Source organism: Salvelinus alpinus, chromosome 14 (genome assembly GCF_045679555.1).
Source record: "Salvelinus alpinus chromosome 14, SLU_Salpinus.1, whole genome shotgun sequence".
Lineage (NCBI taxonomy): Eukaryota > Metazoa > Chordata > Actinopteri > Salmoniformes > Salmonidae > Salvelinus > Salvelinus alpinus.
Genome location: NC_092099.1, coordinates 34,971,652 through 34,988,133, shown reverse-complemented (window position 1 = coordinate 34,988,133; position 16,482 = coordinate 34,971,652). Strand labels below are relative to the sequence as shown.

Here is a 16,482-nt window from a genome sequence, read left to right as displayed (position 1 = left end):
ATGGCTTGTTTTAAAAATAGTGATATTTGGGAGATGTAGCGATCGTCGTATCGAGGAGAAGGAGAAGACCAAGGTGCAGCGTGGTAAGTACTCATAATTACTTTTAATGAATACTAACAAAACAACAAAAACGATAAACGAACAGTTCTGCCAGGTGAACATACACTAAACAGAAAACAACCAACCACAACACACAATGGAAAATAGGCTACCTAAGTACAGCTCCCAATCAGAGACAACGATAGACAGCTGCCTCTGATTGGGAACCACACCAGGCCAAACACAGAAATAGACAACCTAGACATACAACATAGAATGCCCACCCACATCACACCCTGACCAAACAAAATATAGAAACATACAAAGCAATCAATGGTCAGGGCGTGACAGGAGATGATCTCATTTTCAAATAACTGAAAATGAGAGGTTGTAATCTGAATAAAGGAAAGAAGGCCATTCTTGAACATAGGGTGAGACATTCTTACTAATTTGCTATATAAATAGGCCCGTTTAATTTTGTCTGGCTTGCCGTTCCAAATAAAATATAATATTTTTTTCTCAAATAATAAAAAATACTGTTCGCTAGGTGTAGGCAAGACCATAAGCAAATAGGTAAACTGGGATATGACTAAAAAATGTATCGGGGATTTTTCCACAAATAGACAGTTATTTACCTTTCCATGGTAGCAAGATCTTATCTACAGTTTGCTTTATTTTGTATAATATATACACTTGATCTTTCTTGAATAAGTTCCTCAATTCTTTTTGTTTTTCCTCTAAATTATTCTGAGCCTCCATGGTACAGTTAAATTGTTTTATCAATCCATTTTTTCTATTTGTTCTGTTAGACCTTTGTGGTGGTTAATTTCTGTATTATCAAATGAAGAGAGACAAACTTATCACACAAGTCAGAGTTATACTTAAACTGAATCTTTATTAGTGAGAACTTTGCAATAGCGATGGCTGGTCGACGAATCACCCTCTCTGATGATTCATTGAGAGCGCCGAGACAAAAGTACAAAGGTCTTTTATAGCCAAGATACACCCCTTTCAACCTACATGACGAACAACAGATATATAGAATGGGTCACAAGGTTAAGCTCTGTATGAAATATACCTATAATACATAGCAGACAGTATCTGCTGTGTCAACAGTTTTCATTGCATAGAGACCGGTGTCTGGCCGTCCGACTCCAAACTGGAACCATCTCTCCCTGGTACCATATATAACAGAAACATGAACTCATGCTCTGGAATGCTCTTTAGGCTTTATCACCCAAAATACATCATAAATCTCTCCTTTCAGTGTTATCTCCCAGAGGCCCATCCTCAGTAGAACACACACACAATAGTTAACAGAATACTCTATTCTGTTGCATAAAACAACCATTTGATGCAATAAAATTATTATTATATTTATATCTTGCAATTCTGCCACCATACCTTCTATTTCCTTTGTTAGTATGGACTCTTTTGACCTAAAATGCTTTTGTTTTAGAGATGAGTACTGAATTTCATGGCCTCTAAAGGCACATTTAAAATTATCCCATACAATAAGGGGATTTGCTGTACCTGTGTTATGTCTGAAAAATGTAGTTATAAATTCCTCTGTCCTAGTTTAAAAAAAAGTTAGCATCCAATAGGCTTTGATTAAATGTTCAATATCCTCGCCCACATGGAAATTCAGTAAGAGTAATGTATATGCCAATTATCTGATGGTCCGACCACATTCTATCCCCTATCAACACTTTTAAAACTTGTGGTGCAAACGAGAATGACATGTACAGAATGTACAGTACAGTTGAAGTCGGAAGTTTACATACTGTAACGGCTGTCGTCGGAAGAAGGTGAAGACCAAAATGCAGCGTGGTAAGTGTTCTTCATGTTTAATAGAAACTGAACACTAAAAAGCAAAAACAACAAAGTGACAACCGAACAATTGTAATGTTCGGGGTCATCTGATGCTCCATTACTTTTACCAATATACTACTTCTTTCTCAAATTCTGCTAGAAAGGATATTCCGTTAGCTTGTATGTTGCATACTACGTACCAATAGAGCACATACTGGCACTCAGACCACAGCGTAATGTTGAGCAAGCGTTTACCTTAGAACTTTTATTTGACGCTGGACCTTCCGTTTCAGAATGTACTCTAGGCACCTGGTTTACGGTGATGGATGTTCAAATGGACCAATCATTCCACTGTTTTGGAGTTATTGCGTTTTCTACCCGGTCCCGAAACAAAACAGACAACTATACGGTGTTAACTACATTAATTATGCATTCATTCTATAATAATGCATTCATTCTATCGATGTAAGACATTATTTTGGTGAGCACTACTTTATTTAGTCTTCTGGAGCAACAATTTATGACAGACAAGATGCTGCATGTACCTAACTATAGTTGACAAGCAAATGGCCTTTCAAACCTCAGAAATTATAATATGGCCTACCAAATGTCGAAAATTATAAGTAGAAACTTGTCAAATTAAGGGTGAAAGTAGCTAGTAGGCTATACGGTCCAGTACGGAGTATCAGCAAACTTTTTGAAGTGATTTGTTTGACAAGATGAAAACATCATCACACAACACCAAATAAATGCGAAACGTAGCCTGTGCAGACCGTGGAAAACAGTAAACGGAATAGGATGTATACATGCAGTGGCGGATTTAGGTATAGGCGACATGGGCAGCCTCCCAGGGCAGCACGGGGCGCCCGTACAAACATTTTTGGAATGGGTACATTTGCGCGATCGGTTTTCTATCGCTCATTTGCACGTCACGTCAATGATATCATGTCACCATGTGGGACTGTGGGTCAATTAACCTTGTCGGAGTGGCCGCCCTGATTCTAGTTTGTGAGCCAGGCAGGCTACTGCCTGGGAAGGTCTCCCACTCAGAAGTACGAGATGGGGAGGGGGGCGGGGGTAGGTTGACCTCAGCTCTCCCCACTGGAATCCTGAGGTAGGGGGAGCAGGGAATCTATCAAATAGCGCACCTCTAACTTTGTACAGTACTAATGCAATTAGTAAAATCAGTCACACTACGTAATGCTACCAAATAAACCACAATTCATGCATAATATTGTGAATATATAGTTTCACAGACATTGTTGCATTTTTTTCTGGTTTGCGCGAAATCGTTAAGAATAATATAAAACCAGTCTGCACACCAGCAAGGTGAATTGGTTTAGTCTTGACTCTTGGTTGACAGTGTTGGGGGCTGGGTAATGCATTGATGCTCAAGTGCCAAATCAACACAAATTTATTTCTATTTGTCTTTGTTACTTCTTTTGATATTTTAGTCTTATTTTGGTATATATTTTTATATTTATACAGTTTTAAATGTTATGATTATTTATTTGTGTTGTTCCAAATGGAGGGGGCTGAAGGGGGGGTTCGCCCAGGGAGCCATACAAGCTAGAACCGCCACTGTATACATGCCACAGTATACGTCAAGATATTTCGGGTTATTGTAAATGGGATATGACGTTTATATGAGTCAACTCAAGAACAGAATACTTGAGTATCCCGAATAATAACGGGATATTGGTGTGCATGTAAACGTCATCAGTGTTAAAAAGTAGGCCTATTTGGTAATAGTAACATTTAAAAAACACCAGAGCAAAACCATTTTTAAGTGTGTTTTCTAAAAGCATTAATTTATCATAATTAGGCATTCAAAATAATTATTAAAAAACAAACTAAAACCTTGACTGAGTGCTTAATCTAAATCCATGAATCAACTACCAATAAATACACATTCAGTCAATCCATATGTCTATAAGAATAATAGCTCATCATCCTCCTCGGGAACCTACATCAGAACCACTTAGACAGCCATTTCACAGCCATTCCTCCTACTTTGGGAAGTATTCCTGGAAGGAACAAGGTAGCTGCAGTCCCAACAGTATCCAGAGCTGTGCTCATAAATGAGGGTTTTTTCTCTTCCTCTTGTGCCTTCGCACCCTTAAGCGCATCTATCTCTCTTTGCATTTGGTGTGCTCTGTCATCAAACCCTTGTTGGAGAAGGTCATTCTGCTCCTGAAATTACAAGGTTTGTTTTTACACATCACGGACTGTGTCATTAAAACAAAACACATACACACAGTTAATCTTACCCCTAGAGTTCCTGTAGTTTTAAAGTGTTGTCCTCAATGTTTGTGTTTTTAAAATTCCTACCTTAAGTCTGGCCTGCAGAACTCTATCGTGCTCTGCCACGGCATTTCTACTGTCTCTCTCCATCCTCTCCATCAGCTGGTTCACATTCTCCTCATACGTCCTCTGCTGGTCCGCTCTCAACCTCTCCTGGACAACCAGCTGCTCCTCCATGGCTTGATTCTCCCGCTCAGATGCCTCCCTTTTCGCTTGCTCCGCTGCAGGTAGACAGAGTATGTGTGAGAGAGAGAGATAAATATCAAAGAGAACGAGAGGTAAGCCTCCATTTGGTGGTCATTAGAATGTTGTTGCCAGGTCATGGAGTGCATATTCATGGTGACCTATATAACCTTCTGCTCTCTGCTCAGCTTCAGTGAGGGACTGGTCTGCTGACAGGATGGTCTGACCAATGATGGCCTTCCTTTCCAAGTACTCCTTCAGTACCTCTTCAGCCTGGAACAACCACACATAATATTTAACTTTCAACATCACATCAGTGCATTCATAACTCCTTTGACCAGCATCCACAAAACATGATAATTACATAATATCCTAAAATAGCACCACCTCCCCAACATACCTTCACCTTCAGTTCTCAATTTGGGCCAGAGCCAACACAGCATTGTCCAGGCAGGGGATCTGCCCGCTCCGGATGGCAGACACATACGTCTCTGCCAGGTTTCCCAGCACTGCAGGAGAGGGCAGGAAATCAGCATATCTGGTAGTTGTGGTAGTACTGTAGTGGTCAGTGTTGCTTGTATAGAAGTAAAGTAAGTAGTAGAATTAGTAGGACTTGAAGTACTAATGGCGTTGTTAGTTGTACTGGTCATGGTGGTTGTAGTAATCATCATAATAATAATAATAATAATATAGGAAGTGGTTATAGTAGCAGCAGTAGTTTAGTTGTATTATCAAACATCATGACCTACTTTCATAAGTGCTTTCCAATATCAGTGTTGTAATACTCACGTCTGCCGGTAACTTTCAGGCCCTGTTTCAGGGTCTTGGTCTTGGCCTCCTTGAAGACGTGGTCACAGAACTCCTTGGCTTGCTCCACAAAGGCAGGCTCCAGGTCAGCGTCGGTCAGCTCCTCCATACGTCTCATTTTGTCTCCGCTGGCTGGCCTCTCAAACACAAAGCACCAGCGAGGAGAGAAATAGTTCCGCAGGCAGCTACGAGGCAGATTGTATGCCTGATCTTTCTTACTATGACCTTTGTAAATGAAAGGAAAAGTACATCAATCATTAATTAACAAATTAAATGTTTAACCGTGACATTTTTTGTGTGGAAGAAAAGCATTTAATATTTTTATATCCAACATGTCTTTTGTAAAGGTATTGTCAACATTGGTAAATTCAATCTAACCATGGTTTAGATTAAGAGATTAAGTTAGCTGTGCTAGCTGGTGTTCCCTTCACCTGTTCTCAGTTTAAGAGCGTTCTCCAGATACTCATTGGCTGTGATGGGTCTCCCATCAACCTCCAGGGTCAGGGTGAAATCTCTGACTGTCCACACAAAGGAAGGAAAGTAACGCAGGTACTCTGAAGATTCCTCCCCGTCTCGCTGGTTGGACTTCACCTTGATGTGCTCTGTCAGTTCTGTCACATAGCTGTAGAAGGCGGTATTGAGGACAAAATGAACCCAGATTTACTAACATACAGTATAGTGCTGAGCGATTAGCGCTTTTTTAGGTCAGTTCGGTTGTTGGGGATGAAATGAATCCAGACATCCAACACTACACTATATTTCTTTATAGGCCTGCTGAAGGATACTGTAGTTTCTCCAGGGCGTTGTTGTCGATGGTTCCCAGGCTGTTGTACACCAGAGTACTGCTGAGCAGGACAGCCAGGGAAAAGATCCAGTTGTCATTCTTCTCATCACCCTGCAGACACAACAGAAGGAACACATTGGTACTCTGTTCATACTAGAGTGAAATTAAGTCAGTAACTAAATGTCTACTCCATACGCCGTTTTATGGGCTCCCTACCTAAATAAAGGTCAAAGCTGGAATCCTTAATTGAAACATTAACAAAGCTGCACCCTAACTCAGTTTTGGCTTAAAAAAAAAAAAAATGAGGGATGAGCCTAGAGAAATGTAACCACTCAAATTCATAGACTGAGCTACGGGTGCAATGACTCACCATCCGTGACATCATCATTGTAGTTAACCATGATGTTATACAGTGTTTAATTACATTTACAACATTGGAGTAAAACAAGCTTATATTTTGGGTTCTGATGGGGTATGACAGTTGAACTAAGCTCATGGGTCATTATTTATTTGTTATACTGTTTAGAATCAATGGGTATACATCATACATTTATAAATCAGACATTATATACAGATGATGAAATCAGGTATCTGTACTAGACACAGTTTATTGAGATAACATGGGATTTTACCCATAGCAATGTTATATTCGGTCATCTAAACAGCCATAAAAGGTTTTTGACAGAGAGTGAACTTTGACCTCCCACCTTCTCCACGTCCCCCAGACCCTCTGTATCCAGCAGCACCAGGGTGTGGTCTCTTTTTTCAGGGTGAGGCACACACCACATCCAGATGCCCTTAGTTTTGGACTGGATGGTGGCTCCCAGGGCAAAACCTTGAGGACAGAGGATAAAAACGGTTCTTAGGATGGAATCTGTAAAGAGGCAGCAGGATGTAAAGTGTTTACTCAAGGCTGCTGGTTTTCAGATGAACCTTTTTGTCTAGTTATACTGTATATCATACTGACAGACAAAGTGAAACTAGCAGCCAGTGCAAAACGGCTCCCTGATCTACACAACCCACTTAGAACAAATGTGGTCGGAACAAAATGTTTTTTGCATGTTTGCTCTGTTGTCTGGTTGTACGTTATGGTGTAAAACAAAGAGAAACTGTAGTTTCCACAATGCAATAACAGGATGTGTCGAATTTCCAATTTTGGAGTGAAAAAAACATCAAATCATAATGTGGTCAGAACAGGACAAGTCTGTACTTTGGTGCAGCATATCTGGCTCTAACTCTGAATGTGTCACGACTTCCGCCGAAGTCGGCTCCTCTCCTTGTTCGGGCGGTGTTCGGCGGTCTACGTCACCAGCTTTCTAGCCATCGCCGCTCCATTTTTCATTGATCCATTTGTTTTGTCTTGTTTTGCACATATGGATTGCATTTCCCAATCACACTGCATGTATTTATTCCTCTGTTCCCCCTCATGTCTTTGTGTGATATTGTTTGTGTTACGTGTCATTTTTCACGCGCCAGACTGGTATTCGTATATTCCGTGTTTTGTCACGAGGTATGTTTATTTGTTTGAACATAATTATTGTGACTGTTTGCGCGTTTTGCACTTTTGCCAATTGGCTGGAGGTTTCTCCTGCCTCAATAAAGTGTGCGCCTGTTCACAACTCTCTGCTCTCCTGCACCTGACTCCGCTACCAGTACGCACACCATTGACAGAATGACAAATGCAGTACATAAGTTAACACTTTCTGTTTCACATTTCTATTACCCTATCTTTATGAGAAATTATTATCCTATCCATATAACAGTGTTGCGGTCATGCATATTGTTATGTACACTGAACAAAAATACATGAAACAATTTCAAAGATTTTCCTGAGTTACAGTCCAAAGAAGGAAATCAGAAATTTGAAATAAATTCATTACACCCGAATCTATGGATTTCATATGCATATGTTGGTCACAGATAGCTTTTAAAAAAGTAGGGGCGTAGATCAGAAAACCAGTCAGTATCTGTTGTGACCATCATTTGCCTCATGCAGCGCAACATATCTCCTTCGCATAGAGTTGATCAGGCTGTTGATTGTGGCCTGTGGAATGTTGTCCCACTCCTCTTCAATGGCTGTCCGAAGTCGCTGGATATTGGCAGGAACTGGAACACACTGTCGTACACGTTGATCCAGAGCATCCCAAAAATGCTCAATGAGTGACAAGTCTGGTGACTATGCAGGCCATGAAAGCACTGGGACATTTTCAGCTTCCAGGAATTGTGTACAGATCCTTGCGACATGGGGTCGTGCATTATCATGCTGAAACTATGAGGTGATGGCGGCGGATGAATGACACGACAATGGACCTTAGGATCTCGTTACAGTATCACTGTGCATTAAAATTGCCATAGATAAAATGCAATTGTGTTCGTTGTCAGTAGCTTATGCCTGCCCATACCATAACATCCTCAAAGGTGAGCATTTGCCCACTGAAGTATGTTAAGACGCCAAACTGCAGTCAGGTCAAGACCATGGTGAGGACGACGAGCACGCAGATGAGCTTCCTTGAGACGGTTTCTGACAGTTTGTGCAGAAATTCTTCAGTTGAGCAAACCCACAGTTTCATCTGCTGTCCCGGTGGCTGGTCTCAGACAATCCTGCCGGTGTCGAAGCCGGTTATATAGGCCCTGGCCTGGATTGGTTACACGTGGTCTGCGTTGTGAGGTCGGTTGGACGTACTGCCAAAACGATGTTGGAGGCGACTTATGGTAGAGAAGTGAACATTCAATTCTCTGGCAACAACTCGGGTGGACTTTCCTGAAGTCAGCATGCAAATTGCACACTTCCTAAAGACATCTGTGGCATTGTGCTGTATGACAAGTGGCCTTTTATTGTTCCCAGCAAAAGGTACAGTTGAAGTCGGAAGTTTACATACACTTAGGTTGGAGTCATTAAAACTTGTTTTTCAACCACTCCACAAATTTCTTGTTAACAAACTATAGTTTTGGCAAGTCGGTTAGGACATCTACTTTGTGCATGACACAAGTCATTTAAACAGCTTGGAAAATTCCAGAAAATTATGTCATGACTTTAGTAGCTTCTGATAGGCTAATTTAAATAATTTGAGTCAACTGGAGGTGTACCTGTGGATGTATTTCAATGCCTACCTTCAAACTCAGTGCCTCTTTGCTTGACGTCATGGGAAAATCAAAAGAAATCAGCCAAGACCTCAGAAAAAAAATGTAGACCTCCACAAGTCTGGTTCATCCTTGGGAGCAATTTCTAAACGCCTGAAGATACCATGTTCATCTGTACAAACAATAGTACGCAAGTATAAAGACCATGGGACCACGCAGCTGTCATACCGCTCAGGAAGGAGACGCGTTCTGTCTCCTAGAGATGAACGTACTTTGGTGCGAGAAGTGCAAATCAATCCCAGAACAACAGCAAAGGACCTTGTGAAGATGATAGAGGAAACAGGTACAAAAGTATCTATATCCACAGTAAAACAAGTCCTATATCGACATAACCTGAAAGGCCGCAAAGCAAGGAAGTAGCCACTGCTCCAAAACCGCCATAAAAAAGCCAGACTACGGTTTGCAACTGCACATAGGGAGAAATGTCCTCTGGTCTGATGAAACAAAAATAGAACTGTTTGGCCATAATGGCCATCGTTATGTTTGGAGGAAAAAGGGGGATGCTTGCAAGCCGAAGAACACCATCCCAACCGTGAAGCACGGGGGTGGCAGCATCATGTTGTGGGGGTGCTTTGCTGCAGGAGGGACTGGTGTACTTCACAAAATAGATGGCATCATGAGGATGGAAAATTATGTGGATATATTGAAGCAACATCTTAAGACATCAGTCAGGAAGTTAAAGCTTGGTCGCAAATGGGTTTTCCAAATGGACAATGACCCCAAGCATACTTCCAAAGTTGTGGCAAAATGGCTTAAGGACAACAAAGTCAAGGTATTGGATTGGCCATGACAAAGTCCTGACCTCAATCCAACAGAAAATTTGGGGGCAGAACTGAAAAAGCGTGTGTGAGCAAGGAGGCCTACAAACCTGACTCAGTTACACCATCTCTGTCAGGAGGAATGGGCCAAAATCCACCCAACTTATTGTGGGAAGCTTGTGGAAGGCTACCCGAAACGTTTGACCCAAGTTCAACAATTTAAAGGCAATGCTACCAAATACTGATTGAATGTATGTAAACTTCTGACCCACTGGGAATGTGATGAAAGAAATAAAAGCTGAAATAAATCATTCTCTATTATTCTGACATTTCACATTCTTAAAATAAAGTGGTGATCCTAACTGACCTAAGCCAGGGAATTTTTACTAGGATTAAATGTCAGGAATTGTGAAAAACTGAGTTTAAATTGTATTTGGCTAAGGTGTATGTAAACTTCCGACTTCAACTGTATGTGGAGAAAGACCAGGCTCTTTGCCTGGTCTTGAGAATGCGGTTCTGGCCATGGCTTAAATTGAGAACCAGGCTGCTATAGATGAGGGCCTGGTAGTGTACCAGAGGGGCATGGAGGAGGTAAAGGCCTTATTCCCTATGGCGCTCATCACCTCCGCTCAGACCACTAGGCCACGCAGGCGTTCAAGAACAGATCCTTCAAAGACGAATTTGAATTTCTTGAAGGCGTTGGTGGTAAGGGTCATCATTTGAGATCTGTGCCTGGTACAAACACTGACTTGGTGCTTAACTCTGTCAAGGACCACTTTTTACAAATGCTTCCCTAAAAAAGTCTTAACTCTTCCAGGTGGCCATTGCAAAGCACTACGCTGACCTTCTCTGAGGCATCCTCGTTCTTGATGAGAAGAAGTGTGCAGCCCTTCTGGAGAAGCTGTCTGCTCAGATGGCCAAGAAGATTACAGAGGGGATCTACAAGCTTTACTGCAATCACCATGACAACATGCTGGCACAGTACCGGGCCAAGCCCGACAAAGGAGTTAGGGTAAGAGCTTCGAGTTGAATCCTTGCTAGGGTTGAAACATTCATCAAAAACTCCATATTGAACACTGGAGCTGTTCTCCTCTTTCAGGCCGATCCACTTAGTTTTGTTAGGTTCTAATTATCAGAGTAAGAACTCGATGATCCCTGATGGTTAACGATAACATATCCTGACAGAATGTAAACTTTATACATTCCCCTCTCTCCCTCACTGACATAAGTATATTTCATGATTTCATAAGTCAAGAAATCAGAACAACAGTTTCCATGTCGTAGATGACGTGCTGTTCTTTCTCTCAACCTCTAATGTTACTGTTATGTTATGATTTACGGTGGCTTCCATAATGTATTTTTAGGCATCTGCAGCATCATACCAGAAACACATCCAACCGGTTTTAGATTTATCATTGTTTGATGGCAAACATGAAGCCTTTGGGGGTGTTTTCTGCAGGCTGAGGAGATTCTTGAGCAGTTCCTTAAGGAAAAGAGTCTATAGAAGTATTTTATCCTGCAAGCTGACAAAAAAAATGACCGAAAATTAGAAAAAGTACAAAATATGGCATGGGGTGTTATTTTCTGATTTAATTCAGGTTTCTGGTTGAAGTGACTTCTCAAAATTGCACTAAGTCAACATAGATCTGGGATGTTTAAGAGTAGGTATGCAAGCTAAAGTTAAACCTGAAATTTGTGGCCTACTCCAGAACTTGGAAAATGTCATGGGTTGTCTATTGACTCTGTATGAGAGAGAACATGAAGCTAGAGTGTTTTCCTACCATAATATCTTAACTTGGACCATGCAGAAGAGAAGGAGAGATCAGCTGTGCTGGAGCAGGAGAAGAAGGCTGCTGAAGAGAAACGGTTGGAGATGGAGCGCACCATGGAGGATGATCGCAGAAGCAAAGACGAGAAGTTGAAGCAGATGGAAGAGAAGATGGAGGAGATGAAGCAACAGGAAGGGACTTCCACAGGGCCTTGGAGTGCAAGGTGCAGGAGCAGAAGGATCTGCTGGAGAAGGGCCACAAGGAGAAGGCTGACTTAATGAGACAGGAGATAGAGGAGTTCAAGAAGAGCAACACACCTGAGAAGGAAGGAGGTGGTTTCCTTGAGTCTACAGTCATGCCTGTTCTTCGATTTGGATTGGACGCTGCCAACACTGTCTTTCAATATAAGCTCATGAGGGGAGCTTTTATGAAGTAGAAACATTGTGTATTACCTGAGCATGTACACATTTGCTAGCTTTATCAATGTAAAGCAGAAAGTCAAGTTGATAGCCACACTTAGAATCAGTATCTGCTTTATATGCAAGAGTTATTAATCATTTTTCTTGTGTGTGTTGACAGATTTGGGTGAAATGTTCTCTACTAGTATAAAACTTCAAATGTAGAGGCTTTAATAAAAAAAAATTATCATATATTTTTATGGTCTTATATTCTTTGAGAACGTTGCATAGAGGCAGATTATAATTAATTTGAATATTATATAATTTGTCTTAAATGCATATCAGTTTATGAATAAATTAGTTGTTTTGAATCCACTTTGAATCTGTTAGTGTTTATGTAAGTAGTAGTAGTCTAACTGATTTACATCTGGAAACCCCCTTTTGCCTTTGTGGCCTCTTACTTCAATCTCAGATAACAGGCCACAATTGTGTTCGAATAGTTTTCAGACCAGGAATCAATCAGTTTGCACATGAGAAATTGCCATTAGCTACTGTCTTTACTGACACAGAGGAGCAAGAGAAGAGAGCCCTGGCTGAACAGGCAGTGAAGATGGAGGCAGAGAAACAGCACCAGTTAAAGGAGGAGACCCAAGAGAGGGAGAGGGTTTATCAGGAGAGAGAATCAGTCAGCTAGAGGTACGTATGGATGCTGAAAATATGTCTGAAAACATGCCACAACTTTCACAAAATGTTATATCTAGGCCTAATGAATAAAGAATATAGCCTGATGTTCAGGTATTGAACTTAAACCAGATTTTTGTGAATGAGTAAAATATAGGTGATTTAGGGAGGTGGAAACAGTCTTTAAGAAGATGTAGCCTGCAAATCCATAACCATGATGTCTGTGTTGTTCTCCCTCTGTGATTCTAGGCTAAGATGGTCCAGGAGGCGAAGGAGAAGCCACAGGAGTTGGAGCGAGCGCTATATAGCAAGCTGCAGGAGCAGGATAAGCTGATGGCTAAGGGCTTCACAGAGAAAGGCAGCCATGAAGGAGGAGATACAGAGCCTGAGAGAGAAGTAGGCCAAGCGCGAGGAGAAGAGCAGTCTCGTAACTTCAGAGCCATAGCACAGGGTGTCATGGAGAGTGTCAGCAATGGCTTAGGTCACTACTTTAACTATAAGAAAGCCCGTGAGCAACGCAAGGCGATTGTGTTCAAGGAGCAGGTCAGATTCAATCTCAAATCAGGTGCGGTTGGCAATATCCCTGATAAGGAGCGCATGACACTCAAGCAAGACAAGATGGCCACGCCCAAACTCAAAACAGGAGCAGTTGGCAACTCTAAAGACACAACTCTGCCCAAAGTCAACACAGGTACAACTGGCAAAAGCCCTGGCTCAGAGGTCTAAAGGATTCACCAGAGATTGGTCAATGGTCCAGATCAGCGGCCACCCCTTTCTCCAGTCTCATCATTAACCAGAAGAGCCCAGTAAAACTACTAGGAAATAGTGCAACAGAAAGACTGCTGTGCAACAATAGTACAATGGGGCCAAACCAGCTGTGACTTCACAGACGTCAGTTCTTCAGTTTATAACCATTAATTTCTCATTCTGATATAATTGAATATTTAAAGGTTATTAGAGACCACTCTTAGAATTGTAGTTAAGATTTGTGCTTTGTTTTGTTCTTGGATGTAGGGTAAAATAAATTAGCTTACTGAACTTGTCTTGAAGTCAAATTTGGCTAGAATGGAACTGCTCATCTTCAATGCGCTTTTCACTTAAGGGTTGACCATTGTCATGTTTTGTGATTGTTGTTGAAATAAACCTCGCTTCTTCTCTATTTCCGGCGCCAGGAAGAAATGGCAGTAGTTTTACAGGCAGAAAAGAGCTTCTGGATATCAGGCAGAGATCACTCACCTCGGATTAGACAAAGATTTTTTCAACAACAAGCAAGACTCACATGATATTCTCCAAACACCCGGCAAGGCCAACATCCCAGTTATTCGCAAGAGGAAGCGACGCAGGTACAGAGGACGAAGAGCCGGATGCCTCGTCAGGACCCGCAGAAGGCGAGTAGGAAAGCTGCCGTTACCGTCAATATTACTCGCCAACGTGCAATCATTGAACAATAAATTAGATGAGGTACGATCACGAATAACCTACCAACGGGACATCAAAAACTGTAATATCCTATGTTTAACTGAATCGTGGCTTAATGACGACATGGATATTCAGCTAGCGGGATATACGCTGCACTGGCAGGATAGAACAGCACACTCGTAAGACGAGGGGGGGCGGTCTGTGCATATTTGTAAACAACAGCTGGTGCACGAAATCTAAGGAAGTCTCTAGATTTTGCTCGCCTGAAGTAGAGTATATTGTGATAAATTGCAGGCCACACTACTTGCCTAGAGAGTTCTCAGCTATACTTTTCATGGCTGTTTATTTACCACCACAAACAGAGGCTGGCACTAAGACCGCACTCAGCTGTATAAGGAAATAAGCAAACAGGAAACCACTCACCCAGAGGCGGCGCTCCAAGTGGCCGGAAACTTGAATGCAGGGAAACTTAAATCAGTTCTACCAAATCTCTATCAACATGTTAAATGTGCAACCAGAGGGAAAAAAATTCTAGGTCACCTGTACTCCACACACAGAGACGCGTACAAAGCTCTCCCTCGCCCTCCATTTCGTAAATCCGACCACAACTCTATCCTCCTGCTTACAAGCAAAAATTAAAGCAGGAAGCACCAGTGACTCAGTCTATAAAAAAAGTGGTCAGATGAAGCAGATGCTAAACTACGGGACTGTTTTGCTATCACAGACTGGAACATGTTCCGGGTTTCTTCCGATGACATTGAGGAATACACCACATCAGTCACTGGCTTTATCAATAAGTGCATCGAGGACGTCCCCCCCACAGTGACTGTACATACATACCCCAACCAGAAGCCATGGACTACAGGCAACATTCGCACTGAGCTAAAGGGTAGAGCTGCCGCTTTCAAGGTACGGGACTCTAACCCGGAAGCTTACAAGAAATCCCGCTATGCCCTGCGACGAACCATCAAACAGGCAAAACATCAATACAGGGCTAAGATTGAATCATACTACACCGGCTCCGTCGCTCGTCAGATGTGGAAGGGCTTGCAAACTATTACAGACTACAAAGAGAAGCACAGCCGCGAGCTGCCCAGTGACACGAGCCTACCAGATGAGATAAATCACTTCTACGCTCGCTTCGAGGCAAGCAACACTGAGGCATGCATGAGAGCATCAGCTGTTCCGGACGACTGTGTGATCGCGCTCTCCGTAGCCGACATGAGTAAGACCTTTAAACAGGTCAACATACACAAGGCTGCGGGGCCAGACGGATTACCAGGACGTGTGCTCCGGGCATGTGCTGACCAACTGGCAGGTGTCTTCACTGACATTTTCAACATTTCCCTGATTAAGTCTATAATACCAACATGTTTCAAGCAGACCACCATAGTCCCTGTGCCCAAGAACAAAGACAACCTGCCTAAATGACTGCAGAACCGTAGCACTCACGTCCGTAGCCATGAAGTGCTTTGAAAGGCTGGTAATGGCTCACATCAACACCATTATCCCAGAAACCCTAGACCCACTCCAATTTGCATACCGCCCAAACAGATCCACAGATGATGCAATCTCTATTGCACTCCACACTGCCCTTTCCCACCTGGAAAAAAGGAACACCTATGTGAGAATGCTATTCATTGACTACAGCTCAGCGTTCAACACCATAGTACCCTCAAAGCTCATCACGAAGCTAAGGAACTAGGGACTAAACACCTCCCTCTGCAACTGGATCCTGGACTTCCTGACGGGCCGCCCCCAGGTGGTGAGGGTAGGTAGCAACACTGGAGCTCCCCAGGGGTGCGTGCTCAGTCCCCTCCTGTACTCCCTGTTCACCCACGACTGCATGGCCAGGCACGACTCCAACACCATCATTAAGTTTGCAGACGACACAACAGTGGTAGGCCTGATCACCGCCAAGACAGCCTATAGGGAGAAGGTCAGAGACCTGGCCGGGTGGTGCCAGAATAACAACCTATCCCTCAACGTAACCAAGACTAAGGAGATGATTGTGGACTACAGGAAAAGGAGGACCGAGCACGCCCCCATTCTCATCGACGGGGCTGTAGTGGAGCAGGTTGAGAGCTTCAAATTCCTTGGTGTCCACATCAACAAACTAGAATGGTTCAAACACACCAAGACAGTCGTGAAGAGGGCACGACAAAGCCTATTCCCTCATGAAACTAAAAAGATTTGGCATGGGTCCTGAGATCCTCAAAAGGTTCTACAGCTGCACAATTGAGAGCATCCTGACCGGTTGCATCACTGCCTGGTACGGCAATTGCTCAGCCTCCGACCGCAAGGCACTTCAGAGGCCAGTGCGTACGGCCCAGTAAATGACTGGGGCAAAGCTGCCTGTCATCCAGGACTTCTACACCAGGCAGTGT

The 16,482-nt window shown here is 42.6% G+C and overlaps 1 protein-coding gene and 1 long non-coding RNA gene across 2 annotated transcripts; one reads left to right on the top strand and one right to left on the bottom strand.

The window, feature by feature from the left end:
- Nucleotides 1–14: 14 nt before the first annotated feature.
- LOC139538844 (uncharacterized) lies at nucleotides 15–12,246 on the top strand. The gene is made up of 3 exons (XR_011667819.1): nucleotides 15–83; nucleotides 10,646–10,840; nucleotides 11,637–12,246. It is a non-coding gene; the product is annotated as an uncharacterized lncRNA (long non-coding RNA).
- On the bottom strand, nucleotides 915–6,852 carry LOC139539199 (guanylate-binding protein 1-like; the record flags this gene model as incomplete). Its single annotated transcript, XM_071342100.1, has 8 exons — nucleotides 915–4,044; nucleotides 4,183–4,376; nucleotides 4,509–4,611; nucleotides 4,750–4,847; nucleotides 5,128–5,370; nucleotides 5,577–5,767; nucleotides 5,931–6,040; nucleotides 6,637–6,852. Coding segments are annotated over 8 exons (1,377 nt in total), but the record flags the coding sequence as incomplete, so codon positions are not given.
- Nucleotides 12,247–16,482: the final 4,236 nt, after the last annotated feature.